This window comes from Aulonocara sp. 'chitande type north' Nkhata Bay, linkage group LG15, assembly GCF_057382095.1.
Source record: "Aulonocara sp. 'chitande type north' Nkhata Bay isolate Kocher_YH1m ecotype deep benthic linkage group LG15, A_spYH_male_GT1.1, whole genome shotgun sequence".
Lineage (NCBI taxonomy): Eukaryota > Metazoa > Chordata > Actinopteri > Cichliformes > Cichlidae > Aulonocara > Aulonocara sp. 'chitande type north' Nkhata Bay.
The window spans coordinates 19,067,663-19,090,482 of NC_141358.1; the positions used below are offsets into that span (position 1 = coordinate 19,067,663).

The window sequence follows — 22,820 nt, forward strand, 5'->3', positions numbered from 1 at the left end:
CCTCTCAACGCTGTAACTGCCCCGTTCGAGTGCACTGGGTCAAAAGCAACAATCACACAAAAAGCCCGTGTGGGCCAGCGTTTATCTTTTCAGAGATCATGTCTAAAGATTAAGCAGCAGAAGATAAATAAATCAAAGGTAAAATGTATTTCTGCTATTATTTTGTTAATATATAGTCAACATTTCAGAAATATAATCAACGAAAGCAAATTTAAACTCATGTTGCAACTAAAGTGGCCTAAGATAGTAATAATAGTCAATGCTTCGCTCAAATCCCCCCCCCACAAAAAAAAAAGATAAAATAAAATCGGATGCTAATCGTTACATTTCTGACCGCAAGTGAAGGTATCACGACTACAGCAGCAGAAGGCACGCCCCTTTCCCAAGAGGAAGAGGAAACGCCTTCCACAGACTAAACTCCCCTCCCATTGGTCGGTTTTCCGGTTTCTCTCATTCGAACGGCCCCTGATTGGCTGCTGCCGGACGGTCGCCGAAGAAGCGTCTGCTGCTCGCGTTGTGCCAGCTGTCCTCGCGCACTCGGCCAGTGCTGGGCATCGGAGACAGGCTCCTGCTGAGTAGGATCACGGAATCTGCGAACCGGGTAAGAAGACAGAAAATCCCACAAATGAGAGGACGTCAGGCTGTAGAGCTGTTGACCAATCGGTAGATTTTATCACCTATATCATAATTAGAGGCGTTAAAATCCCTCTTTATGCCATTTACATTGGTAACGGCATGGTTATAACGAACATGAATCAGTCTCTGTAAACGAAAATTAGGCAAATTTGGCAGCTTTTCTATATTTTGTTACATTTTTGCAAATCAGTGACGTGTTTCTGCGTCTAAATTAAAATGTGAATGAATTAACTCAACGTTTTTCCTTCCAGTAAATGAATGAAAAAACATTAGTTTCGCTTAAATGCGGTGAAAAAATGGAAAATTGGCGGTGATGTCGTGAAAATGGCATCGTGTGGTTTGGGGCGATGAAATATGGGTGAGATGTGAGTCTGTGTGTGTGTGTGTGTGTGTGTGGCGTGCCATCAGTGCTGCAAGGCTGTGTGTTTGTTATGTAAGTCCCTTTTAGGTTATTCTCCCTTTTCCCAAATTTATTGAGTCACGGTAATGATGATGATGATGATGATGATGATAATGAAGGGGTCTGTCTGTAGCCGTGGACACTCGCTTGTATGCACGATGTGTGAGCGTGCATGTGCGTGTGCTTGGAGTCCTTGGTGTGTGTGTGTGGCTGGGTACAAAACGCGAACAGGTGATTTAAAATCCAGGTTGTGCACATTATTTGGTTGGAGGGTATTCCTGGGTGCTGCAAATCCTTCAGGTACACCACATTGATCTGAATAAATCAGAGGGCGTCCTGATTAGATGATGTAACTGCTGCCCTACACATGGTCTGTTTCCATTAGGAATGCAATGGTTGTCTTCTAGTGTGTAACGTGTTAATTAGGGTGGTGGTGTAGCCTTGCCTCAGCTAGGTTTCTGAGTTTGCATGTTCTCCCGGTGTATATAACAGCCCTGTTTTCATGTAGTGGTTTACTTTTCTCTTATTGTGTATGCAGGCAGACTTATACAAACGTCACGCCTACAGGGCTGATATGAAGATGCCAACAGTGATTTATGTACCAGATGGTAAACATCCCTTTTAATGCTCTAATTTTGGGTATTTCTAACATGTAAGGGATTTCCTTGGAGGTTGCTGCTTGGTTCTTATAGGCCCTTACAGTCAGAGCTGTTGGTGTAGTCTTTGGGTTTCGGCTGGTCATGCATTTTCTAATTTTTGTATCCTTGATTGAGGCACAAATGTGCAATTCTGTCAGTTTTTACCACCATTTCAATGTGCAGGAGCTCAAAGTTTCCCACATTAGAGAGGACGATGCTTTAGATGCTTGCAAAGCTGCAAAACTAAACAGCTTCTTCTCTCTGCTTTGTCTGAGTGGCGACACCTATTGTTCAGGATGCTGATCAGTAGAGTGCAGCAAGCACCCCACCCTCTCCTTTGGTGTAACTGGTGATAAGGAGGTGATGATGTCCTTTCGCAGCAACTGAACCTGATCACTTCATTGTCTAGTGGTCAGGTTTCCCGGTTTTCACCCAGGGTTTGACTCCACGTATAGCAACTTGCATATAAGGACAGACATTTCAGGAAGAGGAAGTAAGGAGCAGCTTTATCTAATAATGGCCCTGTTGCACCTCCCACCTGATGAATGATGGTGTTGCCACTGCTAATTATGCACTTTCATAACCTGCTGTTGCTAGTTTGAAAATGTGTTTACTGCCACTTTAATGACAATACCAAAGCTCAGAGATTCACAGTTTATACTGTTGCAACAGTTTTCAAAAGACTAAGCCATTTCTTTTACCTCCAGTTTTGACTTCTTCTCCTGCTATACCAGCTCTGATGTGAGGTATTGTCTGAGTCGCTGCACGATTCAGGAGAATACTGCAGCTAGTACCTGTGCAGAGGTCACTCAGAGATTCTCAGGTTATACAGAGGAAGAAGCTTGAAAAACTGCATAACTAAACACCTTCTGCTCTCTGCTTTGTCTAAGTAGTGACAGCAATATTCAGGATGTTGGTCAGAATTGTGCAAAAAGTACCCGCGACTGGGCAGTGTTGATGTCACTGTGACAACCAATGCAGTGACCAAACTGGTGGCTCTAGCAACAGCTGAATGTCCAAGTAAGTGGCCAACACAAGCAGTCCTATATGTTCTAGTGGATAGGATTCCTGGTTTTCACCCAGGTGGCCTGGATTGACTCCCGGTATAAGAACTTATATTTTATGAACAAACATTTTAATAAGAGGACATAAAGAGCATAGGTTGGTGCATAGGAGTGGAGGAAGGTGCACACAGGTGTACTCCATATTATGCAGAAGGTCTTGATAATCTAAGATCAACTGCAGATGATGTATGGTTTGAGGTGGGACAATGGAAGATGATAAGCTTTTTATTGGGCGGGAACACGATGGAAAGGATTAGAGATGAAGACATCAGAGCGACAGCTCAGGTTAAGTGTTGTGGAGACAAAGTCAGAGAGTGAGGCTGAGATGGTTTGGGCATGTGCAGAGGCAGGGTAGTGGATATACTTGGCAACAGATGCTGAAAAGTGAGTTGCCAGGAAGGTGGAGAGGAAGACCACGGAAAATGTAAACAATTTCACCTTCAAATGAGAAGAGGAAAAACTTGAAGAGTAGGTCAGACCGAAGGTCAAAGGTCAGACAGAAAAAATACTGGCAAAATAAATTTTATGTACAGCTCTTGGCGTTGAGTTTTTTCTAAATGTATAGTGTGATTAGGGGGCGTGTAGAGACAGAGATGCCCCTAATCCTCAGAGTGATGCCCCAGTTACCTTATTGTCTGTTTATCTGTGTGTGATTCAGTAATGCTTATTCATGCATGAACCTGCAGCAGTACACACAATTCTTCTGTCTGTGTGTGTGTGTGTGTGTGTGTGTGTGTGTGTGTGTGTGTGTGTGTTTAGTATCTATTCCTATCTTCAAGTGGCTGTAAATTTGCTGCATGTTGGTTGGCTTTTTAAATAACTCTAGTTTTCACACATGCACATATGCAAGGTAATCCAGACATACACACACACACACACACACACACACACACACACACACACACACACACACACACACACACACACACAGAGAGAGGGAGACAGAGAGAGAGATACTCCTCCCTGTGGCAAATATCAAGCAAGAGTCATCAGCTGTCTGGTCCTTTCTTCTCACTTACAGCGCACACACACACACACACACACACACACACACGCCCACAAACAGACATGTGAGCATGTCAGCAGCTACCATGTGAAATGTAACAATTTATAAACATTTTTAAACAACTTTTTTCATCCTTTCAGCCGTTTAAGCCAAGTTTGAACTTATTTAGGAAAATGCTAAGTTTAAATTTTTTTATTGGTTATTAATTATTTTAAAGCTCTCACCACACCATTTTTATCAGTCGATAAGAAAAAAATTAAAAGAATCCAGACGACATTTTATGGAATTTAAAATCAAGACAAACTCCCTGTTTACATATTTTCCATTAAAAAACAGTACATTTCCGTACAAAAGAAAGTAAATCATCATAGCATCTCTCCTCATTTTCATCCCTCCTGCTCATACAACTGCAGTAGAAACACTGGTTTAGCTTTTGTACATTTTTATCCAATAAATAATTTGCTTTCTAAATGGTGCCTCCAGTATAAGAGTTCAGGTTTTATTCATGCTTTGAGGTAGTTGTGTCTTTGTATTACCATCGCGTCGTGAATCTGTGTGCCACGCACAGTCCCAACTCACTCAGCCTGCTGCTCCTCATTTATTATTAATTAAGTCCCCCATTAAAAAAAGTTTGGATGGAGAGGGGAGGAAACTAGGGTGTGTCTCGCTGTGTTAGACTGTGTGCAGCTGATGTTAGTGTTTATCTGTGTGTGTGTGTGTGTGTGTGTGTGTGTGTGCAGAAGCAGCTGGTCCCAGGGTGCGTGAGAAATGCTGCCTGGTGTGTGTGTGTCTGTTATACCTGCTGTGACACAGCAGAAAGTGAACACACACACACACATTGAAGATGTCTAAAATAGATGCTTTTTTTCCTTTGAATGCAGTTAGCGAGGAGCATTAGAGACGACCTCAGTTTCTCCTGACGATTAGGGCTGCTCAATTAATCGAATTTTAATCACGATTACGATCTGGGCTTTCAACGATCATTAAAAATGACTGAGCCGATTATTAGCCCCTCCCTCATTTATCCGCGACACCTTAAAGGCCGGTCTGTGAAAATATTGTCGGGCATAAACCGGTCCGTGGTGCAAAAAAGGTTGGAGACCGCTGATTAAGAGGACCCGAGGGAAGCTCGGAAAGCTAAGCAGAAGTTATTTGGAGAGGAGAGTGACTGCCGTTGGTTGAAAAGAGAGGTAAAAAAAAACTTCAGTGGTGTTGCACACTATTTTATATTATTTTTTAAAGTCATTGTTAACCCTTTAAAGCCGGTCAGAGCAGCACGCTCTGTTTTGTGTAACTATTTTTAAATCCCTGTAGAACCTGAACCGTGTAAGCTAGCGCAATAATTTGTTTTGCATATGAAACCGGAGGAGTTGTACTTACATCTTATGCCATCAGCTTGTCCTCGGTCACAGTTTCCTTCCACATATAGCTTTGCAAAAATTGCATAAAAAGCTCTTGCAGGAACAAAAACATAATATTCCAGAAACACGCTTCGCTGATCCGATCAGCTGTTCGTAACACTTCCCACGGTGAAACAGGCGTCAGCGCGAACTATCACATGTCCGCCATTTCCTGGCCGAAACCGGAAGTGACGTCATTTTCGCGGAAATGTAGTTTTTTTTTACTTGTAGGCCTTAAAGGCCTATACTGGTCATGTTAGACTTTTCTGAATAGTTTCTGGGATGCTTAGAACTCGAATTGCACTGCTGGAAATAGTTTATTTTGATGCACCTGCTGTTTTCTTTGAAAATTTGCATCATAGGATTGTTTTTTTGTTTTTCCTGCAGTATATAAAAATTGGTGTATCTCCAAAATAAAACTATGAACACACTCAAAATAAGTTTCCTGTTGTTGTAAACTATTTTTTGCAACTTTTTTGTATTTAAAGTTTTGAGGGATAAACCTCTTAAATTTCTCCAAGTAGAAATATATGTAACAAAACAAAAACGATTTTCAATTTTTTTTTGTAGTTTATTGCACTTTTTTGCAATTAATGTAATTACTATGGACTTAATGCATACATATTATTAAAATATGGGCTATAACAGTTGTATAGCAACTTGAAATGCTCCCATAAATGGCACTACAACATGTAAAAAAATAATATAAGCTCTGGCGGACTTGGTTCTATAGTAGGTCTTAAAGGGTTAAATAAATATAGTCAAATAATCGCGATCTCAATTTCAGTGAAAATAATCGTGATTATCATTTTTGCCATAATCGAGCAGCCCTACTGACGATTTTGACTTTCTGTGCACACAAGGCCTGAATTTCAGATCTCCCGTACTGATGTAAAAGCACAAGTCTCGTGTTTCTGTGTGAAATGGAAATCAGCTTTTGAGAGCAGATAGTGTTAAAATGGGCCAGTGGCTGCTTCCCGTCATTACCCCTCACATTGCATCATGTCACATCGCAGCTCCTGACTGTGCTTTAAGTCTCATCTCCTCGATCACCTCATGTTGCATCACATCTCTTCAAGCTGCTTCATGTTCTCCATAAAAGTCTGTTTCATACATAGAAAAACATCCTTTGTGGCAGCACATGGAGCAGATAGGACAGGGCTGGGCAATTTATTTTTTACAAATTATGTCCTCTAAGTCTCTGGGAATTTGGACAGTTATTTAAGTATTATCTAAATTAACTTTAATTTTAATGCTCATCAGGACAGAAATGCCATATACTGACCCCCACCAGAAAAAAAAGGCTTTTTTCTCTACACAGTGTACTTTAAACATCGGCCCAGAATTTCTCAGGTGTTGCATCCTGACTAAACCTGAAACTAAACCTTTCACAAAATCTATCAGTATTATTATTATTACTATTAGTATTATTATTATTATTATTATAAATCAGGCCAAATATTTAAAGAGTAAAAAAGTTGTTATTCCCATATGTAACATTGTGGTGGACCACTAGAGGGCTCCACTCACACCCAGTGTAGAGGAAGTGTGTTCCTGTGTTTTGTGGCGCGATATGCGCAGTTGATGTTGGAGACGAATAAAGAAGGAGTGAGAACTGAGAGCTGTGTCGTTGATGCTTACCTCCACATTGGTGACCCCTGACTCGAGCATGCAACGGGCCGTAGATAACGCACACTCCGCTATGGATGCATCAGCGGCCGCCGGACCTCCGCCTCCTGTTGCAGCTACGTTCGCTGTGGCGCTGAAACTGCCGGACTTTTGGCTCCATGACCCCCCGTCATGGTTCGTACACGTGGAGGCTCAGTTTGCCCTTCGCGGCATCTCGGCTGACGACACGAAGTATCACCATGTGGTGGCCTCGCTCGACCCGCTGGCCACCCGTCGCGCGATGGCGCTCCTCCGGGACCCACCCGCCCAAGGGAAATACGCCGCCCTCAAAGAGCTGCTTCTTCGGCGCTATGCCCTCTCCGACGCCGAACGAGCCGAAAAGCTCCTCAACCTGTCAGGCTTGGGTGGCGGTACCGCGCTTGAGCTCATGGAGAACATGCTATCGTTGCTCGGGCCGGATGACGGTGGTTTCCTCTTCGTGCACCTCTTCCTTCGCCAACTACCGGCCGCCGTGAGAGCTGTCCTCGCGAACTCTCCGCTTCTGCCTGCGAAGGATTATCGCTCCCTGGCTGAAGAAGCGGATCGCATTCTCCTGGCTAGCCGCACTTTCGACGTTCACGCCCTGGCTACGGACACGCCGGCGGCACCTTCCACGCCTCCACCTGCCTCCCCCGGAGCATCCGCCCCCTTGCTGACGGCAGGGATTGCTACACGCCGGCACCGCGGAAAGAGCATCTGTTTCTACCATCAGCGTTTTGGCGACAGAGCGCGTCGCTGCCTGCCGCCTTGCGCTTTCACGGCCCAGGGAAACGGACCCGCCAGCGCGCCGTAGCAGCCGCGACCTCTGGCAATACAGAAAGGCTGCTCTTCATAGAGGACTCGCGCTCCGGGAGACGTTTTCTCGTGGACTCCGGCTCCCAGAAGAGCCTCCTTCCCCCTACCGCTGCCGACGGACTAGCAGCGAACTGTGGGCCGCAGCTCATTGCAGCTAACGGCTCTCCCATCAAAACGTTTGGGGAAAGGTTGGTGACTGTTTGTTTTCATGGCCGGGATTTCCAGTGGAACTTTGTTGTTGCTGCTAGCTCTGTACCTATTTTGGGTGCTGATTTCCTGTGTGCTCATGGACTACTTGTCGATGTCGCTAACAGACGTTTAATCGATGCTCTCTCGTTTTCTTCGCTACCCTGTTTTACTCGGGCCGCCGAGCCCCTGATTCGGGCTAATGTAGTGACCTCCGGGGATGCTTTTCAGCGTTTGCTTTTAGAGTTTCCATCGCTGTCTGTCCCTAATTTCTCTAGCACGGTAACGAAGCATGGGGTTGAGCATTATATTCCCATGGTCGGGCCCCCGGTGTTCGCGCGCGCGCGCCGCCTCGACCCCGCGAAATTGTCCGTCACTCGGGAAGAGTTTGGAGCCATGGAGCGCCTTGGCATTGTACAGCGTTCGAACAGTGCATGGGCCTCTCCGCTTCACATGGTGCCCAAATCGGACGGTCGGTGGCGGCCATGCGGAGATTTCCGCCGTTTAAATAATGCCACGGAGAATGACCGTTACCCCATCCCCCACATTCAGGATTTTTCTGCCAATCTCGCCGGAACGTCGATTTTTTTCTAAAATTGACTTGGTGCGGTGGTATCACCAGGTTCCCGTGCGCCCCGAAGACGTTCCTAAAACCGCTGTCATTACCCCCTTCGGCTTGTTCGAGTTTTTGCGCATGCCGTTTGGCCTGAAAGGTGCCGCCCAGACCTTTCAGCGGCTGATGGACTCAGTTTTGCGTGGGCTGCCGTTCGTTTTTGTTTATCTGGACGATATATTGGTGGCCAGCTGCTCAGCGAGCCAGCACGAGTCCCATCTGCGCCAGGTTTTCCAGCGTTTGGAAGCGCACGGCCTGATTATCAACCCTTCCAAGTGCCAGTTTGGGTTGCCTGTTCTGGATTTCCTCGGGCACCGCATTTCCGCTGAAGGTGTGGTTCCGTTGCCCGACAGAGTCCAGGCCGTTTCGGCTTTCCCGCGTCCCACGTCGGTTAAAGCGTTGCAGGAGTTCTTGGGGATGATAAATTTTTACAACCGCTTTCTCCCCAGAGCTGCCCACCTGCTACAGCCACTCTATGCTGCCTTAAAAGGTAAAACAGCCAAAGATCCGGTTGACTGGCTGCCTGAACGCGTCCGTGCGTTTTCCGCAGCCAAGTCTGCGCTGGCTGACGCCGCCCTGCTGGCCCACCCGCTTCCGTCGGCGGAGATCGCGTTGACCACCGACGCCTCGGACGTGGCAGTGGGCGGAGTGTTGGAACAGCGGGTTTCAGGTCTCTGGCAACCGCTCGCCTTTTTCAGTCGTACGCTCCGGGATGCTGAACGCAAGTACAGTGTTTTTGACAGGGAGTTGCTGGCCCTGCACCTCGCAACACGGCATTTTCGTTTTTTCCTCGAGGGTCACAACTTTGCTGCATACGTTGACCACAAACCTTTGACGTTTGCAATGTCCAAGGTCTCTGACCCATGGAGCGCACGCCAGCAGCGCCAGTTGGCGGCCATTTCTGAGTTTACCACAGACATTCAGCATGTGGCTGGTAAGTCCAATCACGTCGCTGACTGTCTCTCACGTGTGTTGGTTTCTCCGGTGTATGTCGGCATCGACTACGCTGCCATGGCCGCCGAGCAACGTGCTGACCCGGACGTCCTTGCCCTTCAGTCAACAAAAACGGGCCTCGTGCTGGAGGACACCCCGGTGTGGGACGGCGGTCCGCGCCTTCTTTGCGACGTTTCCACCGGCCGCCCCCGCCCGGTGGTTCCCCTTTCGTGGCGTCGTCGTGTTTTTGACTCGGTGCATGCCCTCTCTCATCCCGGCGTCCGGGCCTCGGTCAAGCTGGTCAGCGCCAGGTTTGTTTGGCCGGGCCTTCGCAAGACGGTGAAAGAATGGGCGGCGGTTTGTATCCCATGCCAACGCTCGAAAATCTACCGGCACACACAGGCACCCCTCGAGCCTTTCTGTGTCCCGGGTAGGCGTTTCGATCACGTTCATGTGGACCTGGTTGGTCCCTTGCCGCAGTCACAGGGTTTCACGCACCTTTTGACTGTGGTGGACCGCACAACCAGGTGGCCGGAGGCGGTACCCCTGGCGTCCACGACAGCGGCGACGGTGGCCAGGGCATTTTTGTCAACGTGGGTTTCACGTTTCGGCCCCCCTGCTGACATTACCTCGGACAGGGGCCCCCAGTTTGTTTCCGAGCTTTGGTCTGCTATGGCTGACGGCCTGGGAGTCAAGGTCCACCGCACCACAGCATACCACCCGCAAGCTAATGGGATGTGCGAACGGTTTCACCGGTCACTTAAGGCCGCGCTCCGTGCTTCCTTGACAAGTGGCGACTGGGTCGAACGTCTTCCGTGGGTTTTGCTGGGTTTGCGTAGCGCGGTTAAAGAAGACCTCGGGGTTTCCCCGGCTGAACTGGTCCTCGGCCAGCCTCTCCGGGTCCCCGGGGAATTCTTACCTGAGAGCCCTCCCCCATGTTTCGATACCTCTTTGTTGCCTTTTCGCCCCCCAAGAAACTCATTTCCTGTTCCTGGTCCTGTGCACCACTGCCTGCCTGACACCTTTGTTCCGAGTTCATTGGACTCTGCTCGTTTCGTTTTCGTCAGGCACGATGCCCATAGGACTCCGCTGCGTCCACCATATGACGGGCCATTCAGGGTTCTTAAACCAGGCAACAAACATTTCGTTTTGGACTTTGGCGGTCGGCAGGAAGTTGTCTCTGTTGGCAGACTTAAGCCTGCACATGTTATGCAAGAGGATCAGGTGGTCCCGGCCCAGGCCCCTCGCCGCGGCCGCCCACCTGCCACCGGGCTGATGGATTCTGTTTTTTCCCCCAGGAGCGACCCGAAATCAACGGAGTCCGAGTCGTCTTCAGCTTTTTCTGACCGCCAGTGCCAGCCTCGCTCCCGGGCTGGGTTGCCCTCTGTCAGTTCCCCACCCCCCCAGTTCAGCCGCTCCGGCCGTTTGCTTAAGCCCCGGGTCCTGGACTAGTTCTGCTGGGTGTTCGGGGGGGGGGCATGTGTGGTGGACCACTAGAGGGCTCCACTCACACCCAGTGTAGAGGAAGTGTGTTCCTGTGTTTTGTGGCGCGATATGCGCAGTTGATGTTGGAGACGAATAAAGAAGGAGTGAGAACTGAGAGCTGTGTCGTTGATGCTTACCTCCACAACATAAAAATAACAAAACCATGAAGTAAAATGGACACTCAGGACCAATTAACAAAATTACACATATATAAATATTTTTTTCTTAGTTTTAAGAATTGAATGTTTATATTTCAGCTGAGCTTTTAGCTTTTTAGTCAAAGTAACACTTTTTGGAACCACCGTTTGAACTATATGGCAGGAATATGGCAGAACTGTATTAATATAGTAAAGTAAGCTATTGTCAGTTAGGGTTGCAGCTAAAGTAGGCTCCATCAACTCTGTTACAGGTCAGATAAAGCAGCCAGCCAGTATTTTTTTTTTTATATATACTCCATTCCTTGAACCTTTGGTGAACTTACTGTTAATTAAAGGCGTTATTTTCATTTTTGGAAGTTTAATTTCCTCTGTCCTCATATTCCTACAAACACACAAAGCCACACAAAGCCTCCAGTGTCCAATGCAGAAGTCAGCGTTCCCAGTCCCACACCCAGTCCGAGTCTGCAGTCTGTGTGGGTTTGGACTGAGCTGACTAGAAAATAGTGACAACAGCAGCACCAAGTTAAGACATATAGACATCATTGTCTTTTTCTCTGTCAGCTTAACTATTTCTTTTCCTCACCAAGTCATTTTCTGAAGTTTGGGGACTGGTGTTTTGATGGTTTGTCCTTTCCAAAACAGATGGGACACATTGTCTAAAATGTAAATTTAAAAAAAAGAACTGAAGCATCTGTGAATCATCTGAACCCGTGTATTTAATTAGAGGCACCACACTGTCAATAATTTCCTTTTTTAAATTCATATGTTCTGACACATATGAAACGAGCATTTTTAGTATTTTAGAAGTAACTCTTTGAACTACTGTATGGGAAACATTTTTTAAAAATTACAAATATTTTTTCTCAGTGAAAAGTAACATAATACTTGGAAATATTATTGAAGATTCAAAGAATTTGTTTGATGACGTAACGCACCTTTAGCACCAGGTAGCTAATCATATTTCGACTAGTCCAACTTCATTAACCTTCTAAATGTGTCGTTTCCTGTCTTTGTTAATGTCCAGAGTTACTGCAGTGGGGTTTACTTTCGTTTTTTAGAAACACTTCAGTCAGGGATAAATGGTGTAGATGTCATCTAGCCTAATGAATTTCTAAATTCAGTTTTTCATTAATTCCTGAATGTTCAGCTTCCTTGTAACACTCTGACAGCCACATTGATCATATTAGTACTTTATTTGAACCAGCGCTGCCTCACTAAAGGATGGCTAATGATGCCAGACTTAACAAGCCAGTGCCAAGCTCCAGTCTATACATATTACACAATAGGACAGCTCTGTAGTAAAAAAGGGGCCAAGAACCATTTAGTAGCTAAAATCTTGAGCGAAAAAACTATGATAAAAGACGAGGCAGACGTAAAGTTTCTGTGTGAAATACTGCAAAGTATGTGTGTATGTGAGTGTTGACTTTATACCAAGTGGAATTCAAATGATAAATCAGTCTTGATGCTTTAGTATGCCTCACCGTGTGTGTGTGTGTGTGTGTGTGTGTGTGTGTGTGTGTGTGTGTGTGTGTGTGTGTGTGTGTGTGGACGCCTTTTTTCCGCTGAAGGATCTCCAGTTCCCGTCTCCCGGGAAACCACTCTTTTAATCAGGCTGCCAGGGCTTTAGGGCACTGCTTTCCATACCGCACAGCGCTCCACCATCGTGTTTACCACTTTATCTTTCATCTCAGCACAATAAGCTACTTCTACTCTTCTTCTCTTTCTTTGGCCATTGTTGTAAATCTCTAGTTTCTTTTTTTTGTTTTGGACTCCATCTTCTCTGTACTCAACTGGACTATGATCTGATCCCAGATGATTTCTGCTCAGCGCTCCTACAGTAAAGCCAGACAGTATGAATGAATATTTTTCATAGAAACAACAATATATTTCAGAAACTTTCCTTAAATCTATGTTTAAAGCTTCTTGTTACCCCCAGGCTTCATTATTAGCAAGCTGGCAAAACCAAAGCATTTCTCTTTCCCATTGGTCCAAATTTCTCCTCATCCAGTGGGGGTACAAATTTCTCTCCTCATTATTCTGTTCACTGTTCTCTTCCTTCCCCTCTCTCCTTCCTCTCTCTATTCTCCTCCATCTCTTTGAGTTGATTCTGTGTGACTGGGGCTCTATTGTGTCTGGCCATCAAACACATTGCATACAGCCACCCATGCAGAATACACACATATACACAAAGACATGCTTATTGGAGAACCTCTCAGTTTGTTGATCCTATTAGGTTTACTCAATCTACTTTTTATTTCAATGATCATCTAAAAGAAGAACATAGTGGACCACAGATTGCAAAAGCTAATAGTTAACCACACTGTTTTGATGTGCAGTGTAATTTTAAATATGTAGTGAGTGTTGCAAAGGGGAAAAATATATTTAAAACAAAATAAACAAATAAGTTGTGATTTGTAGAAAGCGGATATAAAACCAAGTCAAGTTTAAAAGCCAAAGAAAATAACATGGTTTTAAAAATGTTGGTGGTGATGAAGCCAGCTGTTTCAATTTTTTAGGCTCAAAGAAACAATCTCCCCTATGCTTTAAATATGTTTAATTTAATTCAGAAAAGGTCAAATTTGGTGTAGTTTGGAGGAGAGGCAATTTTAATGATTAGAATTATTGAGTGGTGTAATATATTATTATATATCTTCATTTTCCATATAAAAAAAGAGTTCATCTGAGAAATCTTCATCAATATTGGGCATCAAGTGTTGCTTTAGGGCTTCTGCGGCAATAAAAGACAAGCAATCAAAATGACTGGCAGGTGGTGTAGAACAGCGGTCCCCAACCGCCGGGCCTCGGACCGGTACCGGTTTGTGAGTCGTTTGTTACCAGGCCGCGAGGGTTGAGGCTCAGGTGTGAAATTTATGGTTTTCAGGGTTTTTATTGGTTTTTATCTTTATTTTTTTTAAAATAGTTTTTATCATAACCCGGTTTCCCTTTTCCCGTGTGTTATGAATATATCTTCTGTTTTTTGGTACCAGTACTGGTTTTATTTTGTTGTATTTATCCGCAACACCTTAAAGGCCGGTCCGTGAAAATATTGTTGGGCATAAACCGGTCCGTGGTGCAAAAAGGTTTGGGGACCGCAGGTGCAGAACATGTAATATTCAGTATAACCTGCTGATATGTTTTGAAGCTTCAACAGTTTTTAAACCCAGGGGTACACATGGTCATATGAGCATTAAGATTTGTTTGTAGTCCATCTTCAGCACATCATAGTTTCACCACAACTGCGCTTCCACTTGGCTCAGTAATTTGAGCCAAGTGGAAGTTCGATCCTCTGAGCGCTGTGTTTGTCTTTTCCTCCTTAATATCTTTCCCATCCTCCCTGTGACGTTTTCCATTGAGATCAAGGAAAAGTGGTTTGGAAAAGGTATAGGAGGTAATTTTGGGTCTGTTCAGCCATAGCCTTGGTTTGTTAGCCATGGCTCATTGCAGAAAATTACAATGTGGTGATTACAAGTGGAAAGTTACATTAAAGCCAAAGCCATTAATTTTAAAGAACATGCATTATATATTTTTCTATGGTGATAAAGAACTCCACACTGCTTTCCATTTCCCTCACTTAACTAATATAAAATAAATCAATCAAAGGATAAGTAAATAAAAAGACACTTTAAAACCTCACAGAGGATCAACTTTACTGCTGTAACTGGAAAAGACTTGGAAAGGAAACACCAGGATCCTACCATGAATAGGATTCGATGAAAAACACAAACTGGGTGTACTGGGTCTGCGTAATGTAACACAACCTAGAAATTATCATAGCCACAAGTAATCATTATGCACACAAGGACCACCGGGCATTCATTTTGTAAACTGCTCATACAGCACAAATGCCTGAAATTAGGTGAGTTACATGTCTGCTAACCACAAGGCTGGATCATTAAAATTCACTTTGCTGTAAAGGGAATATTTGAAGAACGAAGCGCAGGAACGTACTGTAACCCTTGTAAAATTACCGATTAATATACTCATTTCCTTTTATATTGCAACATCAGAAAATAGTGAAAAATGTGTTTAAGTTTTCCTGAAATACTAGTACCTTTATTTTATTAACTACTGTACTATGAAGGTCTCATACTATGAATAAATTGTTATAAATCATAATAAATTGTAATAGTAACAGACCTGTTGTTCTCTACCGGTTGTTAGTTGTTAGTTCCTGATCCTTGAAGAAACATCTGCTTTCCATCTGTCCTTGCAAAGTGCTGATAATCTGTTATTCCTGCAGATACTGTAATAGATTTATAAATTATAGATCCACTCCTAAATATTTTATAGACTGAGCTGACACACTTTAAAGACGGGAGGAAATGCTTCCCAGAAACTGTAACGTGTAACTCAGCACAAAATACAGAAGTTCTGTATTTTGTGCTACTCGTAAAACCAAAGTCAACAAGTGAAAGTTTGTGTTCTGTAACAGAACACAAACTTTCACTTGTTGACTTTGGTTTTACGAGTAGCGGTTGGTTGCAGGACTCCACACTGGATTCCTGAAGTTGAATAGACCAGTACAATGCCAGGGTTTAAGTATTGCTGTGTAAAGCAAATTAAACACTGGATAAAAGCAGTAGTTCCAGCTGAGAGCTGCACGATTTCAGTTAGTTTTGTTCAAATCAAGCAACTTTTTCTATTTAGAACAATTAATTTCGCACTGCAGAATTTAATTTAAACTGTTACCACCCAAAGGTAGCACTCGACTGGTGGGTGTGTTAAGATATTTTAGATCTGAGCTTCTGTTTCACTTCTGATATTTATTTTTAGTCCTACTCATATTTCCTTGAGTATTTAGTAGTTTAGTTAAATACAAAACAAACATTACTCACTGCACCACCTTATGGTAAGGACTGGTATTGCGCAACGTTGTTAACATGCTAAATATCGTGTACTTGAATTTACTTGAATACCCTTTTATCTTGTAGGACTATGGCTGCTAACATGGGGTCCATGCGTATCCTCATCAAGGGGGGAAAGGTGGTCAATGATGACTTCACCCAGGAAGCAGATGTCTACATCGAGAACGGCATCATACAGCAGGTAAATCACTGTTATGTACACATGTTAAATGTGCACGTGTGCAAATGTATTTTTACTTGCAAGCACATTTTTCCACGTGTCATACAGTAAAAACTTTTCATCGCTTTCACACTTTCGCTGTCCAGTATATCTCCAGCTGTTAGCATGACTCATTTCACAGTAATAGCATGAAGAGAACCACTCGGTCAACTCTGTGGCTCCAAACCATGGTACTATAATTATCTCACACAGTGTTGTCATGGAGATAAGCATCGGTTTATGTGGCGAGGACGCCTTTGAATCAGCTGTACTGAAACGTTCCAGTGTTGCTGCAGCTGTTGAGCATTTACACACTCTCTGTCAGTGCTTACTTCCATCACCACTGACAACAACAGCTATTTTTTTGCAGTATTTAAAGTGTCGAAGCTGAGCGAGTCATACTGTAACCAACACGTTCTCAGTCCCAAAGCGTAACACTTTACGCTAACAGTTCTAATATTAAAAATGGGCAAAGTTCTCAATAGTGAGGTCAGCGTGTGTAAGCATGCAGCCTGATCTAAGCTGTCATACAAAAGGGGAACATCTCAGGCTGTGAGACCTTTTTGTGAGTTTGTGCCAATCAGAAGAAAACCACCTAGAAGTTGAGTTAAACTGCAAATATGCACAGCTCCTCTGGTAAGAAGAAAAGATTACCAAGTGTACTAATGTTCATGTCAGCCTGTTTAATTGTCAGCATTATCACAAAAACAGTTACCAAAGTAATTAATAGTCATTCTCTATGGACTGTGAAAGTATGTATTTCAGTGTGGATGAAAATGTCAGATTGGCTAACAAGCAATAGATGACACATTCATGCTTAGAGCTATAAAATCAATGTCAATTTTATTTATATATCACATTTCACACAGTTATAAATGACCTCAATTCAGCAGGCAGCTTGTTCCAAAGAACAGGACCACAGTAATTGAAAACACCCTCAGCAGCACATCTAATTCTGCACCTGATTACCTAAAAAATAAAAATCTGAAATTAGTTTGGTTTAATATACCAAACAAAATCCCTAAGATAAAGAACCTTGAATAACCTTAAATTTAATATATTAAACGATAATTAATGGATTGTATTAAAAGTAAATGTTTGTTTCCTTACATCTTGGCCTGATATAGGCCCAGAGTTTGGTGGTAACGCAGGTTGCAATTAAAAAATATGTATCCCCCTACCGGGGGCATGGAAAATAGCTACTTGAGGTTGCTAGGTGAAACTAATTGTAAAGAGATAAAGAGTGATGTAAAGAAAACCTCCTTGTGATTGCTTTCCTCACTAGTAGATTGCCACAGCTGCAGTCTGCATGGAAGACTTTCTCTGCAAACACTCGTCATTTATGGCCCTTTTATGGTCGCCGTTCTCGCACGAACTGTACTGTACAGCAAAAGTGAAGTCGCATTCCCTGGCACAAGCTGCATGGTTTCTTTGCTTCCTGGTTTTCACTTCTTCTCGTCCTGTCCAGCGCTGATGTGGTCCCGTCTGAGTGACTCTTTGTGTGCGAAGTGACTAATATGGCAAGCATAAATGGGTCCTTACGCTCCTTAGCAAGAAAAACAAAACAAAAATATTCTTCTGAAAATGGTTAGGCACAAGACGATCCTGAAAGTCAGTGAAAATGCAGATAATGTCCAAAGAAACACTTAGAAAGGTTGGCTGTGGCTCAGGAGGTCGAGCAGGTCATCGGCTAATCGGAAGGTTGGTGTTTTGATCATTGGCTGCTCCGGTCTGCATGCTAAAGCAAGCAAGAAACTAAACCCCGAGTTGCTTCTGATGTGTTCATCGGAGTGTATGATCAAAGGCTTTTAGACATAGAGTAATAGTAGCTCAAAAGCACTATAAAAGAACCAGTGCTTCAGAAAACCTACTTAAAAAAGTCTGGCCTTTTTGGAAGCAAAATAAAAAGAAATTTGCACAGGGATTTACCTCTTGGTGACCAGTTTCAGCTAGAAACTATTATTGTGTAGCTGGGACTTTAATAAAATAAAGTGATAATAATGTGAAAATAAAGTACTGTAATTCGTGTGTTTGTGTTTTCTGTGGCAGGTTGGAAAGGAGCTGATGATACCAGGCGGAGCTAAGGTGATAGATGCCTCTGGAAAGCTGGTGTTACCGGGCGGAATTGACACGAGTGTGCATCTGCAGGAGACCTTCATGAACGCCACCATCCAGGACGACTTCTACAGTGGGACCAAGGTACACATGCTGTAAACACACTGCTCAAACACACTCACACACAGGGCTTTGCTGTGAGCAGGCTCGTAAGCATGCCTGTGATTAAACACATTTCAAGTCTGCAGACAGCTGTCATGCTTTCTCTGTGACTCTGACGTGTCTGCAGTGAAATACTGAGTCCTGCTTTTAGCTTCATCAGGACTAATGACCACATGTTTTCTCACATTGGTCTTTCAGGAAGCAAACACCTGTCAGCAGTTTCTGGTTGAAAGCAGAGACTTATCTTTTTTAGACACACATTCACACCGCTGTTTAGTTTTCATCTGTTCTGGGTGTATTTGTTAATTTCCTGTGAATGTCCTGCATGTTTTCCACTGAGAGCCCGAGCAGCGAGGATGATTTCATAATTAAGAGGTTAAGAGGTGTTATTGTTGCCTGCAGTGGTATGCATGTGTTGGAGGATGTTCTCAGCTTGTCTGTTTAGATGCTGCCTGGCATGCCTGACAGTTTTAGTCAAGGGCGTCAGCTGTGGACGCCAACAGTACAGTATCAGCAAAAGATAGTCATGTGACAAAAAGTCAAAGTATATGTGTGTGTTGTTGTAGGTGATTGCTTCATCAGACACATCTAATAATATATTACATGATAAATGTAACGTGGAGTCCCCAGAAGATGATGAGTAAGTTTATTTTTTGTTATTTGGCTCTGCTAGTGTACATTTGCATGATTCACAGTTCAAAATGATCGTATGTACAAATGGATAAATACAAATGTGTCTTTCACTGGGCCTTTGTTGAACCCTTCTGCCTGAAACAATCCCCTTTGCCCTGCTTCTGATTGGCTCTCCCTTAAACAAAAGCTTGGAACAGTAGGCCAGAACTGTGGCTGAGACCATATTAAGGATACATTTACATCATACAGAGCGAAGAGTAGAAAAAACTGTCTGAAACAGAGAATTTAAATCTGAAATCTGAACTTACGGCTCACTGGGATTATTTAGGACTGCGCCAGGTGTCACTGACAGTGGGCTGATCTATTTGAATAAATCTGTGTTGTTCTGTGCTCACGTGTTCATACGCCAGCAGCAGTGACCCAGCTGATAGCAGCAGAGCTAACGTAGCACCGAGGAAGTTGCAAAGGGTCAGCAGTTTGGAGGTTTTTCACGCCTCTGGGGCCAACCGCTTTTCTTTGTGTTAGTGCAAAAATGATTGCACTAACTGTGGTCTAGTGACGGGAAAGGTCACACTCTATCTTTGTCTTTTTGTTTCTCACTCGTGCTTTATGCATCAGTTATTAACGTTATTGCTGCACAACTGTGAGTCTCACATGTGAAGAGATGAACTTCTAGTGATATTTAGTTTAGGTTCAAGTCACCCTACTTCAGGTACTTCTGTTTATTCCTCAATTTATTTTTTTATGTAACATGAGAATCGACACCTTCACTAACTTAAAATATAATCTAACAAATAAATACATCCAAAAATATCAGTTTAGTTATTTGCTATTATTGCTGTTAATGTATTATTACCACTTCTATGACTTTAGGAACAATAAGGACACAATAAGCTAAATGAGCTAAAGGAGCAGGTATTTTAACTAGTTTTCTTCATGTTGCTTTGAAATTTCCCCTGTTAGGCGTAGCAAAGGTACAGGAAAAGTGGTGACGTTAACCTGCAGGTGACCCACAATGACAGCTTTTCTTTTCCTTTTTTACTGCCATTAGATAAAAGACAGACTTCAGAAAAGTGTCTGTCCCACAGTGTCGATTAGAATCAATCAAAATGCGGGGCACCGTGTCAGTATTTGGGGACAAGGCCTAAAAATGTTTTATATTAATGCTATTCCGTCCACGCTGCCCGCCCAGCTGGTCTTTCTGCTCAGTGTAGCTGCTGACGAGCAAGTGATTGTCTGGGGGAGATCGTCAGCAGCACTTTTAGTATCTTTTCTCCTCGCAGCCTTGCCGGCATGTTTGGAAATTATGGTGCACATCATAAAATAGCGGCGGTGACTTTGCTGTGCTGTAAGAGGAGAGAAATGAGGCTGAAGACTGGTGACAAACTGGTGCCAGTTCTCCCCCAGCCCCCACCGCTGCCCTCGCTGCCATGACAACTAACCCGCACTCTTAGCATGGAAATTTCTGTGTGTGTGAGAGAGTATGTGCACACATGACCGTGGTAGTATTGTGTGGTTCCTATGGTGACTGTGTTACCGCAGCAACTGCTCGTGTAATTGTGATGAACCCCTAAACTATTTCCCCCCTCTGCATCCCTCTCTCCCTCTGTTTTGTAACTGTCTGCTCCCTCTTCTGCTTTACTTCCTTCCTCCTCTGGTGCCTCCTCCTGTTCCTCTGCTTCACCCCGATTTATATAACACGCTGTAATGGTGGAAGGTCAAGAGGAAGAACGTGCTGCCCGGATAGGAATGATCTGGAACTGATGTTTTAGCTTCTTTGACATCATGCTGAAGTCTTTTCAGCCATTCTTAGCTGCTTATCCAGGTGAAGGTCACCAGACATGTAGCCAGTCCATCATCAGAACCTTCTTTCTGTGTCTGCCATGGACTGTATATAAAAGATCTGTAAGGTCTGTAAAGGGAAGCCAATGATGACCAGCAGGGGGCGATGCTGACCACTGCCCCACATATGTAGATGCAATATTAAAAACCGTGAACTCTTTAAAGTTAAAATAAAAAGGTTTCGGCCTCAGGGGCATCACACTGCCTGACAGGTGACGGATTTGAACAGTTAAAAAAGACTTCCAGACGATATAAACTACAATCGAAAAGCACAGCTGTGTCTCTGTTATTAAATACTAACAGAATAAAGTGTGTGATCTGCTCTCACTGTTATCCACAGTCAGTCTTTACAGTGTAACACTGATCAATCACATCCAGCTAAGCAGATCTGCTTTTTTTTTTACATAAAGCCTGAAATGTTGCCTGAGCTGTATCTGTCACAGCAGGCCTGGCTGAGATCATTTAAACGTCTCAGCAGGCTGAACTGTAGCAATGAAGAGAAGGAGGAGGGTAGTGGAAGAAGGTGAGGTGCTCGGCTGTAATAAGAAGTACGAGTGGAGCTGATAGAGGCTGATCAGAGGGCTGGAGCAGTAATCTGTCTCACACTGATAGCCTCTCCCAGAGTCTGACACACTCTCACCCCCTCACAGTCGCTTTCATATGTAAAGGAAGCTTCAGGCACTCATGTGACAGGATTTCTGTGTGCTCGTTGGTTCTTCTTGGAGGAAAAGTTAACTCTTTCTTTTGTACATTAAAATCTTCACAACTAATGCTATTTTTAAATGATTGTGTTCGGTGTGGTTTCAGAATGAATCAACTGTTAATAAAAACATTTGAACTGTTATTATTAGATGTAACTTTCTCTTGGTGATCTGTTAAAATAATCCAGCTTTGCAGTTTAAAATCCCAAAAGTATTGTTATTGATCTTTATTAGTCTATAGATGTTCTTCTACTGGGTTTCAACTTCTTTTACTCCTTCCTTCATGCCTGCCGCCCTCTCGCCATCTCTTTTACTTTCTATGCAGGGGATTATCTTCACAGTAGGGGTTTGGGGTCTTTTTTTTTTTTTTTTTTCTAAATGACATCAGAAACAGCAGTATGCGACATTACGTGATGGCAGAGCTTCAGTTCATCCTTTGTCATTTTTTTTTTTTTTTTTTTTTAATAAATAGGACAGGGGGAATGAATGAGAGAAAGAGGGGGAGAGAAAGAAAGAAAACCAAAGGGGAGAAGAGACGGTGAGAAGGGGGGGGAAGAGAGAGAAAAAAAAAAAAAAAGAACTCCTGGGTCACCTGTATGGAGAAAAAAAAAAAACAAACAAAAAAAACAAACAGAGGAGACAGCAAACAACAAAGAGCAACATAATAATAGAGAAAACAAAGCACCATCACAATAAACTAGCTAGTCATAGATATCAATATTTACTAAATAATAAACGATATTGTGCAGCACGCAAGATAGACAGCGCACAGTGTGCTTTGAGGCAGCAGCCAAGAAAGCTTTAGTCCGCGTCTGTGAATACCCATGTGTGCATACCTGTGTGGATCAGCGCGCTTGTATTCCAAAGGTTTCTCCATGTAATGATCTGCTAGGGAGTGTGGGGGGGCCACAGCCCCGTCCTCCAGGGTGTGAAGCGGGTATGGAGGAGATCAAAACTCCAGACATCCAGAGGCCCCCAGAACACAAGAGACCATGGAAGACCAACAGAGGGGCAGCCGCGCCACTGTTCCAGTAAGAGCTGAGGAGAGTCCCAGGGTTTGGGGTCTTTAATGGAGCAGGAGATTCATATTACGCACCGCTTGTGGTTTATGTGTCAGTATGTTGGGTTGACAAAAAGAGCTTTTAGGTCAAATCCACTAAGATTAAACGATGTTGGTTGGCTGAACACGCTGTCTTTCTCCATCACTGTTTATGTTTTGGTATGTTTAAATTAAAGAGTTGAAAAACGATCCACATGCTTATATCACTGCTCTTAATCAGATGTTAAATAATCAGTGCGCACTGTGTGTTGATTTGACCTGATATTCTGGTATCTTTAGGAATTTATAATCTACAAATCTTCTACTTAAGTTAAGATAAGA

At 43.6% G+C, this 22,820-nt stretch overlaps 1 protein-coding gene across 1 annotated transcript in view; it reads left to right on the forward strand.

Moving 5' to 3' along the window:
• Nucleotides 1-497: 497 nt before the first annotated feature.
• Nucleotides 498-22,820, forward strand: part of LOC147312923 (dihydropyrimidinase-related protein 5-like) — a 30,579-nt gene continuing 8,256 nt past the window's right edge. Inside the window, exons 1-3 of the mRNA XM_086264829.1 lie at nucleotides 498-601; nucleotides 15,914-16,028; nucleotides 18,096-18,245. Of these exons, the coding sequence (XP_086120955.1) occupies nucleotides 15,918-16,028; nucleotides 18,096-18,245 (261 nt within the window). The 5' untranslated portion in view covers nucleotides 498-601; nucleotides 15,914-15,917. The remainder of the gene's footprint in view (nucleotides 602-15,913; nucleotides 16,029-18,095; nucleotides 18,246-22,820) is intronic.